At 33.6% G+C, this 20,103-nt stretch overlaps 1 protein-coding gene across 8 annotated transcripts in view; it reads right to left on the bottom strand.

Annotated features, from left to right (window-relative positions):
- Positions 1-7,839: 7,839 nt before the first annotated feature.
- Positions 7,840-20,103, bottom strand: part of LOC123554046 (phospholipid-transporting ATPase IF-like) — a 70,529-nt gene continuing 58,265 nt past the window's right edge. The window contains exons 29-31 of one of the 8 annotated variants that reach the window (XM_053548544.1): positions 18,171-18,279; positions 15,892-15,943; positions 11,517-11,649 (exon numbers count right to left, since the gene is read on the bottom strand). In XM_053548544.1, coding sequence (XP_053404519.1) covers positions 15,927-15,943; positions 18,171-18,279 — 126 coding nt within the window. In that variant the 3' untranslated portion in view covers positions 11,517-11,649; positions 15,892-15,926. Of the gene's footprint in view, positions 11,650-15,891; positions 15,944-18,170; positions 18,280-20,103 lie in introns of those variants that run through there. The other 7 variants (XR_008371772.1, XM_053548543.1, XR_008371771.1 and 4 more) reach the window with 7 other exon arrangements.

The following is a 20,103-nucleotide window of genomic DNA, read 5'->3' as shown; positions in this document are numbered from 1 at the left end:
ATCAAAGATTTCGAAATTGTAAAAAGGATTCTGACCAAATCCATGTTGTATTTCCTTGAGTTAAAGAGCAGTTTTTATAGATATCATTATAGGCTGTGTGCATCAAAGAAGATTAGTACTAGTTACGATAAGCTGAGGCAACTAGTGTATTGGCACCGAGATTTAAACTTTCTTGGTTGAAAATTAAGAAGTGGCTCCTAGACTGAAATCAAAATTTACAGGTCTTAAACCTGTTTAAAACACCTTGTCTCTACCTACTTGCAGCTTTTGCAAGAAAATGCTAGGAAATGACCTAGCTGGAGATAAGGTAGTGGTAAATCCACTGATACTGATCCACCTTATTTTGGTAAAAAAAAATGATCCATTATCAATGAAACATTTAGTTCCGAGACAGATTAGTCTGTTTCTTCAATACTGTCTGGTCAAATAAAAGATTCAGACACCTCTTTCTAATTACCAAGGTCATAAATCACTGTCAATGTCACAGCGTTTTAAGGAGCAACACAATGATCCTTAAATTTCATTTTTGTTTTAAAAGGCTGTTAGTGAAAAAGAATCTTCACAGGCCCCTGTCTGCTGTTTTGTTAAACATGGAATTTCATTATGTGTGCTTCGACAACATTTCCTGAAGTTATTCTCTCAAGAAACATTAAGGTCAAATCCATTTGTTGGTCTCCCAAACTCTGTATAATCTGACCAAGGCTCTTATTTCATGTCTTACAAATTCAAACACTAGTAACTGAGACAGAGCGAAAGAGCCAGATAATCTGGCAGCTTTCCTCGTCTTGCTTAGTATACAGTAGTTAGTTTTTGAATAATACGTCTGTCTTTTAATGAAACCCAGTCTATGTCTATTATTAGTTTTTCACTGGAGACAGGTCGGGTTAGTCCCATAGCAACCCTCGCAGCCTCATACTGTAGTTTTTCTGGAGATTGCTTCTCGTATTCGGTACACAGTAATCGTTTGCTGGAATAGCTGTAACTACTGAGATAGAGTGCATCACAACTTTATTCTGAAATTCTAAGTAAAAAGGGAGCATAATCCATTAACTAATGGGGCCAGAGTTATAGACCTTGTCACATGACATGGAACATCTTTTAAGTTTGAATCAGATCTATTTAATAATGTGCTGTGAAAAAGCAAGTTAAGCTGACATTTTAAGAACGGGAATAATAAATGACATGGGAATGATGATGCGGAAGAACTGTTTTAAGTTTGAATACAATCCATTATGTAGCGAAAGTGCATCAAAATTAACAAGAAATTCTGGGCAAAAGGGCGCGTAATTTACAAACGTGAGGGTAATGATGACCTATATCGCTCACCTGTTATAAACTTGGCCTTGGAAGCATCAAGATAAAAATTTCTGATCAAGTTTCATGAAAATAGGATAATAAATGTGGCCTCTAGTGTTAACAAGCTTTTCATATAATTTGAGTGGTGACCTAGTTTTTGACCCCACATAACCCAGTTTCGAACCTGGCCTAGGTACCACCAGGATAAACATCCTGACCAAGTTTCATAAAGATAGGGTCACAGATAGGGCATCTAGAATGTTAACAAGCTTTTCCTTTAACTTGAGCAGGTGACCTACTTTCTAACCCCACATGACCCAGTTTTGAATCTGGATTAGGAGTCATCAATATAAACATTCTGATTAGGTTTCAAAAAGACAGATTTATAAATGTGGCCTCAAGAGTGTTAACAAGCTTTCCCTTTGACTTGACTTGGTGACTTAGATTTTGAACCCATTTGACTCAGTTATAAACTTGGCATAGGACTCACCAAGACAAACATTCTGACCAAGTCGTATGAAGGCCTGACAGGTGAGCTAAAATTATGAGGGAGTTATAGCCTCTGTTTCATATCATGTGGGTAATGGTGGAACAAATACTTCAATATCGGATTAAATCCAGTTAGTCAAAGATGATGTAGTGAAAATGCAACAAAACTTTAACCTGAAATTTTAAGCAAAAGGGGGAAGTAATTTGTGAAATATTGATGTGAGAGTTATGCCCATTATGCGAAGAAGTCGAATAATTAATCTATGTTTGAATCAAATTTCTTCTATAATAACAGATATGTAAGTAAAAAGGGGGCATAACTGATGAAAAATTGAATATGAAATGACAGAACTTCTTAACTTTGTGTCTTCAGCACCATTTTGTGATGGACAGAAAAATTAATGTGGCTAAGCCTTACTAAGTTTTGGCTTTGGGAGGACAGACAGTAAGATGGACAACGCCAAAACTATATTACAGTTGCAAGGACACAGACAATGTTTAGATTATAGGTAAATTAAGTTCAGATCAGTCATGTAAACATGCAAACAACAACATTTGTTTAGAAAATTACACTTTTTTATTAAATAACAATTAATTTGCATAACATAATCACATAAGCTTTTTGATTGGCAATTGGTTAATCATAGCATATATGACATTCAACATAACAGACATAGTAAGCTTAGTTAATATACTCAACAATTAAAGCATTCAAGTTTTGTTGAGTAAGTTAACAAGGATGCATTGATAAAAACAACTTTCTTAAATGCATAGTTTTTCCCGAAATAAGACATTCCAAAGCGAACTTACATGTTCAGACCTTTACTGTTAGTAGTATCTTCTGAAACTATCCTTTGGAAATAACAAGCAAATTAGATGCAGTCCTTAGAAAGACTAATCCTTTGGAAAAAAAGAAAATCATTTATTTTCTATTCTATTTTAAATTTGATCAAATCTACTCTAAGACTTATCAAATATATGAAAATAATGTGGTTTGTCATCTAATTTACCATGACTTGTAGTCTGGATACTTAATATCTAACCACTGAGCCTATCATCCTCAAGGTTCCATTCATAGGCATCTGAACTCCAAAACATTGAAAATCAAGACAATAACCTAGGCATAGGCCATGATTCTCTTGTTTCAGAATTGAATGTTCAGGTTACATTTATGTCTAAAATAACACATTTTCAAAGTCTCAGTAACTAACAAATAATTATCTTGATGGTAAATTGGTACACCAATATTCAAACAGAGATAATTCAATAATCATGATACAAAACGGCCTTAAAATGTTTTGAACATGGAATATTATTATGCAGATACCAATAAAATCATTAAAGGAAGCAGTTTTAAAAACAAGAAATAATGCATACATGTAAGTTCCTAACCAAAAAGACTTAGAAATATAAAATAAAACTGGATTTCAGAACATGATTGAGTGAACTTATAAACAAAAGTCAACAAAGACTCTTTACTTTGGGTCATAATTCAATCTACATCAAAACTTTGGTGCTATATTTTCTACAATTTGTCACTTACAAAGAATGTGTTATTTTCATCAATGGTGCAGCACTAGAAAGAGATTATGGAAGCCAAGCAATGCATATTGCAAACATCATCAAGAACTGAAAAATGTATAAGCTGCACAGGTTCATTCAAAAGCTCATTCTCAATAAACGAACAAATTGAAAAAGAAAAACTCAACTTGCCAAAAATACATTGCTAGCTTTAACATATTTGAGATGAATTTCCAAGGAACATGTCTCCAGATGTACATCACAATAACAAAACTTTTACAACATGTATGAAAAATCATTAGCTATACAACATCAACAGTTATAGAATATCAAAAATAGTACATACATATCATTTAGCTAAGATAAAAACTACTTTTAATTTTTCCTATTCTATAGTAATTTTGTAATGTATTATTAACTTGGAAGATAGCATAGTTCATATCCACAAACTAGACTAATGTTTTTTTTCTTTTTTCTTTTTTTTTTGGATTTAACGTCGCACCGACACATGATAGGTCATATGGCAACTTTCCAGCTTTAATGGTGGAGGAAGACCCCAGGTGCCCCTCTGTGCATTATTTCATCACGAGCGGGCACCTGGGTAGAACCACGAACCATCCGTAACCTAGCTGGATGGCTTCCTCACATGAAGAATCCAACGCCCCGAGTGAGGCTCGAACCCACATCGATGAGGGGCAAGTGATTTTGAAGTCAGCGACCTTAATCACTCGGCCACGGAGGCCCCCTTGTGTTTTCTAAACCTTTTCCTAAATATATTGTACCTTGTTTGACCTTAATTAACAATTGCAAGGTTTAAGATACTTCAACGAATTGCCATCTGAACCTTGCCAAGGTTTTGCTAATGAAACAAGAAGACAATGGAATCCCTCTATCGCTAACCTGATCTTGTATTTACCCTAGACTGAAGTTCCCTATATGACCTAGATTTTGTCAAAACAAGCATATTGATAAGTTTCATGTAGTTCAAGTGGAATATATGGCATCTACAGTGTTACCAAGGTTTTTCAATGTTTGATCTTATTTTCTACTGTAGATTTCACAGTTTCTAGCTTTTCCTATGTTTCATCAAGACAAACATTTTGACAGTTTCATGAAGATCAAGTCAAAAGATGTGAATTCTAAGAATGGTTGTTCTTTGACTTTATCCTGTGATATAGTTTTTGCCCAAAGATGACCCACTTTCAAAGTCAGTTTAAATTTCATCAAGACAACCTTTCTATCATGTTATCAAATACAAAAAATGTGACCCCTTGTGTGTTCAGGATTTTTTATGATTTCTGATATTTCAAATAATTTGCCATTTAAGATCTTCAATATTCTGAAGTACATCTGAAGGCATTCATCTTAAAATAATACCAATAACAAAACAAAGTAAACAATGATAAGACAAAACAAATAATGTATAGCTCTTTTGTACCCTATTAACAATATAAACAAAGGTCAAGGTCATATACAGAGTAAGTTCTGTAATTCTACTGTAAAAGTAAAATAACATTTAAAATGTTTAATTTTACCATTTCATGTTAAATGAGTTTTTAAGGTGGAAGCAAAAGACTTTTAGATGTTACCTGTCTTCATTCAATCAAAATTAAAACATAATCCTCACCGGGACTTGAACATACAACCTTTCATTTGCAATGATTGTGTTTTAACAGGATAATTTTTATCCGAAGTACATTTGGGCATATAGGCCTAGTACATACTATACTATATACATGAAAAATTTCAGCACTTTTATAACACTTAACTTCTTTTAAATATGATATAAAACAAATATATAATACATTATTTACAAGTATAAAATTTGGGACTTATCACATAGTTTTGAGGCACTGCAGCTAAATATTAGGTGATATGTAGCTTTAATTTTACAGCTAATTTAAAATAGAAATAGGCCTTTCACTGGATTTCAAAATTGTCTGTTTAACATATTGTATGACTTTATATAAAACATACGTGTAGATTATACAAAATATCTAATTTGCAAAATGATAAAATGATTTACCTATATTTCACTATGTAGAATATGATTTGTTTTGTGTCAGACATTTTGAATTTACTTTGAAATTTGTGTTATTCTTTAGAAAATTCATAAAAGTCATACTTCTTTTCTTACCCCACTTTCCAGGTATGCATAACAAATATAATTTGACCACTGTGTGATTTGGCAGGTATGCATTCAGACATTTAATTCAACTCCTAGAATAAATTATCCAATGTAAAAGAAGCCATTTATCTTTCTTTCATTCTAGGAATCTCAGGTTTTACCAAGTAATCTGAATTAACATACTGAATATTATCCTATAGCTTGCTAAATTTCTAAAATGGACTGGTCCATCATTTAATTTGGACAGTACCATTTATTATTCGAAGGGATGTTCACTGAAAATTTACAGACTGAACAGCGAATAGTGCAGACCATGATCAGGCTGCACGCATGTGCAGGCTGATCTTGGTCTGCACTGGTCGCAAAGGCAAACCCACTTGCCACCAGCAGGCTAAGGTTATAATGCCATTTCCTACAGTTACTCTATTACAAGCACTTCCAAATTCGAAAGTTTTAAATTAATGCCATTTCACTTCACTCAGATTTTAACAGAGCTTTTAATGAAAATCGTAAAGGTTTTCGATTAAAAGTAAAAGTAGAATAGTTTATGTATTCTAGTCTATAAAGCCACTTGTTCACAAGTTGATTAAATAAGAGCTGTCACAGGAGACAGCAGGCTCGACTATTTGGATGCTGGATAGTAAAATATGGCAAATCTGAGGAAGGTGGAGCTACCACTCGAGTGTCTGATGATTCCAGTGCATATGAAAATATTGGAAATAGTTCAAGTCTAAATCAAATGTATTAAGTAATAACAGATGTGAAAGTGTATCAAAACATAAACTAAATATACATTATGCAAGAGTAATGCTTCATGTGTCATATCTTGTGGCTAATAATATGAAAGACCTACTGTAAGTTTGAACAGTTTAGTAATATCTGTGATAGAGCAAAAGTGCTTCACAACTTCAACTTATAAATAAGTTAAACTTCAAGTACAAAAGGGGGCATAATTCACAAAATAGTAGAGTTGTGGACTTTGTTATGTGGGTAATGATGTGGAACAATCTTTTAAGTTTGAATCAAATCCATTTAATAACAATATATATGGGTAAAAAAGCAAAATAAAAACAAACAAAAAAACAACTGATATTCTAAGCAAAAAGGGACATAATTCATAAAATATTTGTGCAAGAGTGAAAGACCTTGTGTCATATGATGAGGACAATGATGTGGATGAATATTTTGAGTTTAAATCAAATCTCTTTAATAATAACAAAGATAAAGTGAAAGTACATCAAAATAAACCTGAAATTCTAAAAAATTCAGTGTCAGAGTTATGGACCTTGTGTCATATGATGTGGAACAACTACTTTAAGTATGAATCAAATCCTTTCAGAAATAACAGAAATATAGTGAACACGCACCAAAGTACCGAAATTCTTAGTAAAAGGGGGATAATTGATAAAATACTGGTGTGAGAGTAATGGCCATTGTGTCAAATGATGTAGGTGATGATGGGAACAACTATTTTAAGTTTGAAGCAAATCCATCAAGTAATAATAGAATTGAAAGTGAACTAAAACTTTAATCAAGATGTGGACTTGCACATGGATGCCAATGCCAGGAGGAGCAGGAGAGCTCTCAATATACCTTGTAAAGTCAAGCTAAAAAAATCAAAATCTCCATTAAAGCTGAATATTATAACTTATCCATATCTGACAATGAAAAACTCAAATTCAGTATCAAATAGTTCTATGTTTTGGTTTCACGCCTTTTCTCTTTAGAATCAGGAACAGAAAGTAAGAATTTGCAAGTCAGAAAATTATACAAGTAGCAAAATTTAATTATTGATCGACTTATTTAAAATAGACTTGGTATTTACCTGCAAAAATAAGAATGGGCTTCTTTAAAAACATTTTATCACTAAACAACAAAAAAATGTACATGCAACAAACTTTTCATGTAATCAATCTGGCAAATTTTGTAGCAAAAATATACATGCATAGTAAAAATATATCTATAACACCAATGAATATGACTGCATTGTTAATTACTCATACAAACAGAACCAATACTAAAAAAATGCTACATCAATAAATATATTTTCATGAAATATGTGTACATAGCATTTTAATAACATCTATACTTAAGCCGTGCCATGAGAAAACCAACATAGTGGGTTTGCGACCAGCATGGATCCAGACCAGCCTGCGCATCCGCGCAGTCTGGTCAGGATCCATGCTGTTCGCTAACAGTTTTTCCAATTCCAATAGGCTTTAAAAGCGAACAGCATGGAGCCTGACCAGACTGCGCGGATGGGCAGGCTGGTCTGGATCCATGCTGGTCGCAAACCCACTATGTTGGTTTTCTCATGGCACGGCTCAATAACAATCAATGAGGTAAAACATGAATTAAAATCAACTGAATACAAAAACTAAAGGGTGTAAAGAATGTTTGTTCTAAAAAAATGCCATTGTACATTTTCTGTCCTACCCTTAGGTATATTACCGTGAACAACGCTGCCCAAAGGTCAACCAATATCCCTTTTCAATTGTTTTTCTCACATAAAACATAGTTAGGTAAATGGGTACTATGCAAATTAAACAATAGACAATTTTCTATCGTAACAACAGCCACATTTTCTCAGTATTTAACACAGGAACACTCCGCGTATTTTGGTTTTGTCAATATTATAGAAAATCTTGCATTTATTTCCCTAGTCCATTTCCAGTCAAAGACGACAAAAAAAATCTGACTGATATGTAAAAGTAGATCAAACATTATTTCAACTATAGGTGTAACTAAGATATGAATATGCATCATGAATATATAATGTAATTTTATTCTGTTAAATAATGAATAACTATGAGTACTGCACACTCTTATTTTGTTTGTTTGTTTACATTTCACCAACAAATGCATGTAGCTGATTTTTTTAAAAGTATCTCAACTATCTAACATGCAAAGAGCTGTTAACTTAATTAACCAGAGTTCCTTGATTCTGTACCAATACTTACCCTTTCTTCACAAGTAATTGCCAATTTTCCCACATGAATCAAGAGTTGCAGGATGAAGAAAACTTCAGACATACCGTCTTTTGTTAAATTGACACGGAACATACTCCTCCTCTGGAGATTGAACTCACAAGTCGTTACCCCATGATCTGTAGATCTACAATGTTCTTAGTCTAGTGTATAGAACAATCTGTATTTTCTCTGATAGGACAATCTAAAACTAATCATATCTCCATAATAGCAACATGTCAACATATCTGAGCAATTAACCTTTAGCCTGCTAAATTTCTAAAATGGACTGGTCCATAATTCAATTTGGGCAATACCATTTTTTATTTGAAGGGGTTTCCACTGAAAATTTACTGACTGACTAGCGAACAGTGCAGACCATGATCAGACTGCACGGATGTGCAGGCTGATCTTGGTCTGCACTGGTCGCAAAGGCAAAATCAATCACCGCCAGCAGGCTAAAGGTTAATGTAATTGAAAAGCTTTCAATGTTTTTGCTATGCTAATTTACTTTTCTAACTGGAACAAACCTTCCTTACACCCTTCATAATGTAACAGGGATATGCAAAATTAAAGAAATGGATAACCTTGAACAAAAAAATCTAACTTTCTCAACTTAAATGTAAGACATTCTTTAAAAAACATTCTCTTCATTCTAAAATATTTTCATTTTGCATTTCAAAAAGCTCTGTCTGATTCTGATTACATATCCCTAAATAAAGCTAAGTAACTCTACTCAAATGACATATATACATAGAGTATGTCCTAACCATTGCTACCAAAGGAAAACAATAACAATTATTTAGTACTGATGCAAGGATATTGTAAAAGCCTGAGAGATCCTGTATATACAAAAACAACAATTTTCCTAAAACAATGGAGGAATTAACACAAACAAGAGCTGTCTCCATAGGATGACACATGCCGCCGATGGCACTTTGAATGAATAGTTATGGCCGATGTTAGAGTTTAGGACCTTTGACCTACGGACCTGGGTCTTGCGCGCGACATGTATTCTTACTGTGCCACACATTCATGCGTAGTTATTTTAAAATCCATGCATGAATGACAAAGATATGGACCGGACATGCCCATCATTGCACTATCATGAAATATGACCTTTAACGTCTAAGTGTGACCTTGACTTTTGAGCTACGGACCTGGGTCTTGCGCGCGACACATTGTCTTACTGTGGTACACACTCATGCCCAATAATTTTAAAATCCATGCATGAATGACAAAGATATGGACCGGACACGCCCATCAATGCATTATCATGAAATATGACCTTTAACGTCTAAGTGTGACCTTGACCTTTGAGCTACAGACCTGGGTCTTGTGCGCGACACGTCGTCTTACTGTGGTACACATTCATGCCAAGTTATTTGAAAATCCATCCATGGATGACAAAGATATGGACCGGACACGAAAATTGCGGACAGACCGACAGACGGTTCAAAAACTATATGCCTCCCTTCGGGGGCATAAAAATAACATAATATCTTAAAAATTAATGTACACCTTTGGACAAATTCTGACTAGACCACATAATATACACAGCATTATAAACCTGACTTAATCTTCAATATATCAAGAAATATGATCTATCTTGTATGACTATGTGCCTGTTGGCACATCTATAAAGTACAATCAAGTGTGTTATCATAATCTAGTAAATTTAAGCTGTTCCAAGTTTACAAGTTATCATTTCTTTCAATATTGCAGAAAACCATGTTGGTAATTAAATTTCCACAACATTTATCTTCTCTTCTAAGACCTTATAAATCAACCAAGTTTTACTGTTTAGAAACTTTTTCCTTCCATGAAGGTGGACCAATTCTTCATCAATAAAGTGATTAAGAACAATTAAAGGCAGTCAATTACATTTTAGGAACCTTTGTTTCTACATTTTCAGATTTCATATATTATGTTTGTGATCTATTTAGGGAACAAAAAGATCCTTTACTCTATAAGAAACATGTTTGACTGAATTTCATAAAACTTTGTAATTACCTCCCTTTAATACAAAAATATCAAAAAAGCTGATGTTTTTTTTTTCAATAACATCTAGTTTCAAATTGGCATCGATGGATATCGGGATATTTCAACAATCTCAACCAAAAGGCAAGTTTTAAAACTGCATGTAGTCATGTAATTCTTTTATTTCCAATCTATCTTGGTTGCCTTACCAAGACAGGCAAAGGGAGGTAATAATATTTATTCGAACTTGCACTTCTAATACTTTGCAGCTAAATATAAAGTTGCCAATGCCATTCCTACAACAGTATGTATAATACCATAGGTCTTATATTTGTATAATTCCTTTATCAAAAAAATGTTTTTTCTTGACTAAAATCTGATTAAGCATCTTTAAACAAAGAAACATCCAGTACCCTGAAAACCCCTACAAAATACTAGGTCTAGTAGACAATATCATATCAGGATGGATTTCAGTAGGACTAAGCATTCATTTAACATTTGGTATATATACTTTTGAACAACACATAACACAAGAAAACAAAGGCACCCTGAGTTAGATGTTTAAGGCAAGACAGAGTAAAACCACAATTTCTGTCTGATTACATTGAACTAGCTAAGTAAATCTGCTTATTCAAATGTTACATGCATAATCATATTGGCAAAATTTTACGAATAATGTGTTTCTCAAAGCATCTTTTCCGTTACATTAAGTTCAGCTTTCAAAAAATATTAATACATACTAATAGCAATTTTCAAGATGCTAAACACTGACTCAAATGAAAAAAAATAAATTGTTGAAAATAACAAAATATTTCTAAAATTAATGTCTAGACTTTAAAATTGTGCAAACTTGTACAACTAGGGCAGCTGGATAAGCTTAATTCACTTACTGACTTGACATTCTTTTAGAAGCTATATTTTACTAAAAAATGTTTATTCTCTGAACATATATGGACGTTATACACATATGAAAATATTGAGTAACTGGGAAAATAATCCAACTGATGGGTTTGAGAAACAAATTATTTTTTTCTGTGCCTGATTAACTATTAATATCAAATGTAATTCTTTAATCATATTCTAATATCAAAGAACATGTTTTCGTTTCTGTGAGCGGCCAGTAAACTTTGGTTGTATCAACTTTGGCCTATTTTGATTGCTGTGTATATTTTGGAGACTAGATTTTGGTGTAACATAGGGGAAGATAAATTTCCTTGTCTCCTCGTAGGATAGTTGACGTAGTGGTATGAGACTAGAGTCGCACTCCATCTGCAAGAGAAAACAAACTTCACTGATTACAGGACAACAATGAAATACTGTAAACTGGATACACCTCTAGGTGCTGTTTTATTTTTGCTAATATTCTTGAATTTTGTGACTAGCAATAATTTTTTTGAAATAGCTGTAAATATTTACCAACATTATCTTTGAAATTCTTCCATTAACATAACTACATTAAGCCATGAGCCCAAAATAAAAATGAGAGGAATATCCAATCTGGAAAAGCTAAACTTTCCTATGACTTGGTGTTCATGTGGATACAGAGCATCTTATTTATAGTCAAATGAAATAATTTTCTTATTTAATAAGGCTACTTGTTACCTTGTTACGCAAACAAGAGTTTGGCTTTTTGTTAAGTCTGGATTTCTGTTTTGGACCATTACAATAGCATGTTAATGGCATTAAGGAAAACAGAGAGCACATGTAAAATAAAACATTAAAACACTATAAAAATGATATTGTCAATGTTTTAACTGTAAAAAATTGTTGATGCGTGATAGGACAACTATGGATGAAAGGCTTATAAGTAGCTCATTAATGAGCATTTCATTATCAGTTGAGCTGAAAAGGAATTAGTTACAACTTAGTTAAAATACTTAACTACATTTGTACTGACAACATGAACAATGAAGCCAAACAAAAAATAAACACAACTAAACAACAGAATTACATGTATAATGCCTGCAGTCTTGAATATGCTTATCTATTTACTGTGCCAAGTGTGTAAGAAAAAATGTCACTCGAAATTGCTCATAAAACAATTAAGACCCAAATTGGAATAAGACTGATTATAGGACATTCTAGACCAGAAACTGCTAAAATCCATCAAATAATTTATACTTAATGAGTTTTGTCACTGAAACTACTTTAAAACTGTCATGTAATTGGGAAATATTGAACCCAATCCATTAACATAAATCAAACATCGGATACACTCCTTACAGGGGCTCCTATTGGAAGTGTGTATGAAAAGTGAGATATGTACAATCTGTCGAGTTAAATTAATTGTCATGATGATATATCATGGTGATATACAAGTAGCACTCCTACAGAATTCTGCTAATTGTAGCAAATACTCAATTCAAGGTAACTTATTTATTATAATCCTAATTATTCATAAATGTATATGCAATAAAACAACAAATGCTATCAACAGTGAATTAACTTATAAATACACTGCAAAAAATTTATGTTGTAGATCTACAGGTGACCCACCCCAAAATATTTAGAATATGTTTTGTTTTTGTTCAGTATATTAAAACAAATTTCATAGGCATACAAAGCATGGACCTACATTTTAATACAGCTATGTTTTTAATGGGAATCAACTTTCGATATACCATTTATATTAAAATACCAGTTTTTTTCCAATAGTTTCTTATAACACATACAAACTAGAGCTATCACAAAAGGTGACTAATACCCCAGATGCCACTTTGATACTGGGACAGCAAAATCTTGTGATCATGATCTTTAACCTCCAAATGTGACCTTGGCCTTAGTCCCAGTAACCTGGGATGTGTGTTCTGACTGTCACCTTGATCAGGTTAATATTTGTTGCTAGCTTAATGAAAAAGTTCCAAGAGTTAGTGTGCATGAAGTTTAGCTATTTGAATTTTGACTTCCAAGTGACCTTGACACTGGACCTAGTATCCTGGACTGTGTGCTACGCATATCGTCTTGATGAGGTTAACAACTGATGCACGTTTTACAAAAAAATCTTCCAAGAATACATCAAACGGGCACCAATACGGACAGACCAATGGACAGTCATGCATGAAATAAAGCCCCCATATCCTTTGTATCTGGGGGTATAACAATTACTATAATTACTATAATTTATGCACAAGCTGATGTAGATGCAATAAATATATCAGTGAAAAGTACAAAATCGGGTACTACATCATGGGGGTGTAAACAAAATGCTTATTGCTGTGCTGGTGAAAGCAAAGACAGTCACCTGTATGGAGATATATTCCTTTTCCTACTAAATAAGCAAAGCTCTCCGTATAAATAGAACATGAAATGCTTATCGAGTGACACTATGTTTGCTCTGTCTCTAATTTAAAGGAGAATTAAATCTACTTAAAATATGTCCAATTTTTGTTTGAATTACTTTTGCGAAAACTTGCAATCATTAACTAGCAAACAATTTGTTCAAATATTTTTAAAATAGTAACCTAAATACTAGTCAAATAGTTTAATAGTAGACTGGATAATATTCAAAACTGTTACCGTATTTTCCCGTATTAACGCCCCCGGGGGCGTTACATTTTCCAAAGAGGGGGCGTTTATTTGAGGTAAAAAAATAAAAAAATGAAAATTTTTACAAAACTTAAAAACATCGTTCAAACTTGCTGTAAAGTGTTTCTGAGATGTTTAATCCCCCTAAATCGTAATTATTTGGCATCCAATTTAATGCAGTGTGTCTTTTATGCATTTAAATACGGTACCTCGTGTATTCCATGTCTGGCTTTTTGACACGCTCGCGACACTACACATTACGTCATGACCCAAACAGCTGTGTACTCCGATAACATTTTCCTTAGAACATGCGGGTAGCTAATAGCGCAATACACAATGTCAATGGTTTGACACGCTGCTGTGCCTGCTTTTAAATTAAAAGTTCTTAAAACTGCCGAAGAAAAGGGTATATCGTAAACACATTGCTGCAAGTTTGTTTAAAGTCAGCAGGAAGCGTGTGCGCGAGTGGTGTAAAAACAAATCAAAAATGTATTTACCGTTTAATTTTCTGTTACGTACCGTACTTAGTGCAAATGTTTTGGACTTATGGTACATGGACTGTTTAAAAGTGTGTTTAATTTTTAATACATTGGACTTTAGTAAATTACTTATTATGTGTACTTATAAAAATGAGGTAGGTGATTTTTTCCCGTTCTTGTTGACTTTTCCCCCCTCCAAAATGGGTGGGGGGGGGGGGGCGTTAATTAGAGGGGGGGGCCTTAATTCGGGAAAATACGGTATCTAAATTCCAAGCCAAGCTCTAATGTCTCACAAGCACAGTCAGATAGAACCATGTGATCATACTTGAAAAAAGTCCATCAAAGGATTTTTTCAACCAAGTATAGTGAGTAGCCCCATATAAATATAAAGAAAGGTCCGACTAAGGATACTCAGATCATTTGACAAGCAGCAACCCAGGAGATCACTAGAAGTACTTGTTTAAATGTGTTTCTATTTTAAACCCTTGTAGCCCCTAATGGCAGTTAAGCAGAACTTTTCCAACAAACTTTAATGAGACCCTGATGAAGATGGCTACTGTACAATCCACCAAAACTGCTTTTTCGCCACCTATGGTGCAAGTAACATTTGATGCAAATAATATCCAGTCTAGAGATAAAACAAAAAGTAAAACTGCAGACAAACAAATAAATACATTAACAATTTCTGTGTCTTTGTCCTTCTACCTACATTAAATTTGCATTGCACTTAAAATTCAGAAAATATATTTTATTTGTCCATTAATAGTCTTTTAAATTCTATTAGCTGTGATAAAAATAACTTCAAGCATACATGTTCTAGAGATACAGTTAAAATAATTGATCGACTGATATCCATTTCATGATAATCTTTGTCTTGATTTTGTTACAGACAAACTAACACAAAACATAAGTTTCCAATTTCAAAATGTGATCACCCGTAAGTGCATAATAACACAAAGTTAATATCTATACATGAAGAGGTGACTTTAATCGCTCACCTGAATATTTAGATATTCATTAGTAGTTTACTTGATCAAATATCTAGTAAATTCTATCAGTTGAAACAATAAAATCTTTATTTATAAATAATTTTGAAAGAAAAATACAGAAAGAAAGTACTGGCCATTTGCAAAAAGATAAACAGCACTTTCAAAACTTGAATGCTAGATACACAAGCTTAAATTACATTACTTTTGTAAATGCAAACATTCACCTGTCATGTACATACTTTTTGCCAGAACAGTCATTTTCATTGAGATTTCATTGAATTTAACAACATATATGAATATGATAACTATCTATATATATTTTACCATCACAGTTGAAACTTAAACACAAATTTTCAGATAAATCTTATTACAGGTCAAAAATGTATTGATATGTGGGCAATAAGGAAGCTAATATTGGACACACAGACTGATGGACACATTATGATCGCAATACCTTGAATTCACTAGTAAGAAAGCACCTCACACAAAAAGAACACCTCCAAACCTTTACTACTTACAGGGAACTGTGTTATTTCTATTTTATCTCTGTACATCAACTTTTACACAAGCCTACAAAATCATTTTTCAAGGTCAATAATATCTATATAATTGTATGATACTCTTTGTGTTATATCTAGATAAAAAATTACAAACAATAAAGCTAACAAAAAACAAAATAAATGAGCCGCGCCATGAGAAAACCAACATAGTGGGTATGCGACCAGCATGGATCCAGACCAGCCTGCGCATCCGCGCAGTCTGGTCAGGCTCCATGCTGTTCGCTTTTAAAGCCTATTGGAATTGGAGAAACTATTAGCGAACAGCATGGATCCTGACCAGACTGCGCGGATGCGCAGGCTGGTCTGGATCCATGCTGGTCGCATACCCACTATGTTGGTTTTCCCATGGCACGGCTCAAATGTTGTTATATGTAAGGAAACCTACTGAACCAAATAATGAGTGAATATTTCTGGACATGCCAACACCTGGATGTGCAGACACACTTTAATGCCAACAACTTATTTTACAGTGGCAAGACAAAATAGTACAAAAAACTCAAAAAATCTACGTGTTTAGTGATAGCATCTATATCAAACACAAAAGAGGAACTTTGGTGCACTAATCACTTAGGAAAATATTGCAGCTGAGCAGTTCCATTTAAGTACATTTATTCAACCTTTAGCCTGCTGGCAACAAGTGGTTCTGTCTTTGCGACCAGTGCAGACCAAAACCAGCCTGCATGGATGGTCTGGCCCCGTGTTCACAAAACATTTTTCGATCTCAGCTGAGTTTGAGTTTGATATTTTAATATCAATTTTGCTAAAACTTCAAGGTTAAATTCCATCTGAGACAGACCACCAATACTAAATAGCCACTTGAAAATAATTTTGAGTATAAAATTAAGTTTTAAACATACTATTTTGATATAAATGACAAATAAAGTTTCATTATCAAACTCAGCTGAGACTGAAAACGCTTTGTGAACACGGGGCCAGCACTGTTCGCTATTAAGTCAGTAAATTTTCAGTGAGCATTCCTTCTAATAGTAAATGGCATTGCACAAGTTGAATGATAGACAAGTCCATTTTAGAAATTCTGCTGAGTAAAGGTTAATGAGTGGATTACTACTGCAGAATATACTAACATTTTACTTACTGACAGATCTTTGTAGGAATGATAGATGTGTTCATCCATATAAATAACAAATGGTTTTATATCTATCTGCTGAACTGTCACATCTTCCTAAATGGTTAATACTGCTTTTAGTTGGAATTGTTCTTTTATAAGTCAGTTCACCACAATTATAGGTCATAATTATGGTGACTTACCGTCATTTGACCATCCAGGCATTATTTCAGGCATGAGTAGCCACTAAGATAAAATCACTGACATTCAGTAAGCCAGCTGCATGGCAATATCACATGAAAGAATTCTACACCCTATAGAGATCTCAATTTAACAGCAGAGAGAGGTACGGGATCACCTTAACTACTTGGCCACAGAGACCCCTCTTACCTGACCTCTCTTACCTGTCATGTTAATTTTGGGTTATTTTAAAAATTACTTAACTGTAAAATTGGGTTAACCAAATAAAGTGTGATGTGGCTATTTCTCTAGTAGTATATGACCATTTTAAATTAAAGCCAGAAATATCATGCAACCTTCACCCTTTATGTTAAAACATTTAAGCTACCCGTACAAATCCTTACCTTAAAGAATCAAGAGATTTAAAATACCAAAGTAAATCACAAAATGCTATATCAAAATTAATAATTCACTACATTCAAGAACAAATCAAAACAATATAAGGAGTGTTAAGGTTAATCACAAAATGTGTTATAAAATAGTAAAAGCATCTACACTCTAAAAGCATGCAAGTCAAGAAAGTATATCTAAGCCAGTGGTTATTTGTATAAATAAATTATAGGCAGTTAAAACAATATAAATAGACCTTAGAGCTATGTCATTTAACACACTGTGTACAACAACAGAGTGCTGTTTTGGGAAATCCTGTTCAGTAAGTTTCTATTATGTTGCCGTGATACAACCCTGATAAAGTAATTACCATAGCACCATGTTTACATGTGAACACTAACTCTTGGGGAAGCTCAACAATTGCAGAGTACACATTTTTTTTAAAAAAGACCTGTATTACGTAAAAAAAAACTTGAATTGAACAGCCTGTATGAAAATGAGACATGTGTTGACCAATTATTACAGGATTTCCCGAAACAGATATGGACAGAGTCCCCAGTGATAACACACAAGTTAGTAAACTTTATCCTGTCACAATTACCTATGTTGTGATTATCTAGGTCCTCAAGGATATTTATCTGCGATATCGTCAACTTTCCTGAGGATTTAGTGAAATTGATAGTATATCTGTCTTTCCCTCGTTTCCTGTTCTAAATCAAATTCAATATACGTTTTAGATTTTGCTAAAACTGAATTCCTGAAAAAATATGTATATAACTACACTCCAGAATCGGATGAACTTGAAAGTAGTACAAGGATTTGTCACGCTCCTTTCCTTCTTTATCAAACATGGTGGTTAAAGGTCATTTTCATGCATTCAGTTTTGTTTAGCTGAAATCAGTAACACTAAATACATGTATAATCATGCATAATAAGGGATTTCGATAAATCACAGAGGTAACAAAACATATCAAATATAAGTGCATTTTTTCTATTGACACACAAATTAAATTTTCACACTGAGGCAATTAAGTTCTGACATATTCGATATAATTAAAGGAGTAATTTTAAATAACAACACAATACCACTTTAGCTCTGATTCTGAAATCCTGTTTACATAATGTTGCCTTTCCTGTATTCACCAAAGCTATGGACATTTAAAAACACCAAAATGCGCCACACCATGAGAAAACCAACATAGTGCATTTGTGATCAGCATGGATCCAGACCAGCCTGCGCATCTGCGCAGTCTGGTCAGGATCCATACTGTTTGCTAACAGTTTCTCTAATTGCAATAGGATTTGAAAGCGAAGCATGGATCCTGACCAGATGCATACTGTTCGCTAACAGCTCTCTAATTGCAATAGGGTTTGAAAGTGAACAGCATGGATCCTGACCAGATTGTGCGGATGCACAGGCTGGTCTGGACCCATGCTGGTCGCAAACCCACTATGTTTGTTTTCTTATGGTGCAGCTCAAATATTCTATCTGCAGTACTCTCATTTTATACCTGCCATCACTGCTTAAATGTTGCTCTGCAGTTTTAAGTTAATAGGGCAATATCCTAAATTTTGAGTATGTTAACAAAAAACGGCTATAAGCAAATTTCTACGTATAAAATTTCTAACTGTAAACGATGATGTATTAACTGGTCCAGGATGTTTGATCTGTATGGCCAGCCTTCATTGCAATGTCAATTTTGTGTACACACACCAAATTATTACTCACCGACGTATAACAACAGTTTAAAGAGAACCTTCCTCTTAGGTAAGAGTTCTACTTCTGTACTTATCACTTTTACCCATGTAATGTAGTTATATTTACATCCACTTACATGTACCAGCAATGTTGACATCGATGTATTACCTAACCTTTTTATTAGTTTATATTCTTTTACCACAATAACTTTCTTTTTCCATTTTAAAAATACTAACATTCAATTTCATATGAAATGTAATATCCAAGCATGCATTCTCTAGGTATCTACTCTACTAGACCAAACATTCAATTAACATATGAGAATTTTTTCAAGCCAAAAACTCATTTAAACTGCTACTTAATAGTATTAGCAATGCTGAAAGTTATTCCCACTTAATGACTCCCAAATTCAAAACAGTCATGAACATTCTGACCAGCTGTGAATCTCACATGACTGTAGTTGCATATATTTTTTTTAATTTCTTTGACATCATTTCCTTGGGGGTTAACAATCAATAACTAGAATTGTGTCGATTGGATGAGGATGCCCACACATACTATGCCATCCTCTAAATAGCAAAGTTTCTTGTTAAAGACCATCTTCACATGAAGGATGTTCGACCAGAAGTTTGAAGCAAATTGTATTCAGATAAGGTTGTGCGTCTGGGCACCTTCAAAAAGTGTATAAGGAATTGAATACAAGATTTTTCTATATATTCTTAATAGCAAAACTATTAAAGGGCCATAACTACGGTAAAAATAATCACAGAAACAAGAGCTGCCACTAATGGTGACAAATGCCCAGGCAGCGCTTTGACCTTTGACCTGGTGACCC

The sequence above is a fragment of the Mercenaria mercenaria genome, chromosome 7 (assembly GCF_021730395.1).
Source record: "Mercenaria mercenaria strain notata chromosome 7, MADL_Memer_1, whole genome shotgun sequence".
Taxonomy (NCBI): domain Eukaryota; kingdom Metazoa; phylum Mollusca; class Bivalvia; order Venerida; family Veneridae; genus Mercenaria; species Mercenaria mercenaria.
This window is presented reverse-complemented; position numbering and strand designations above follow the sequence as displayed.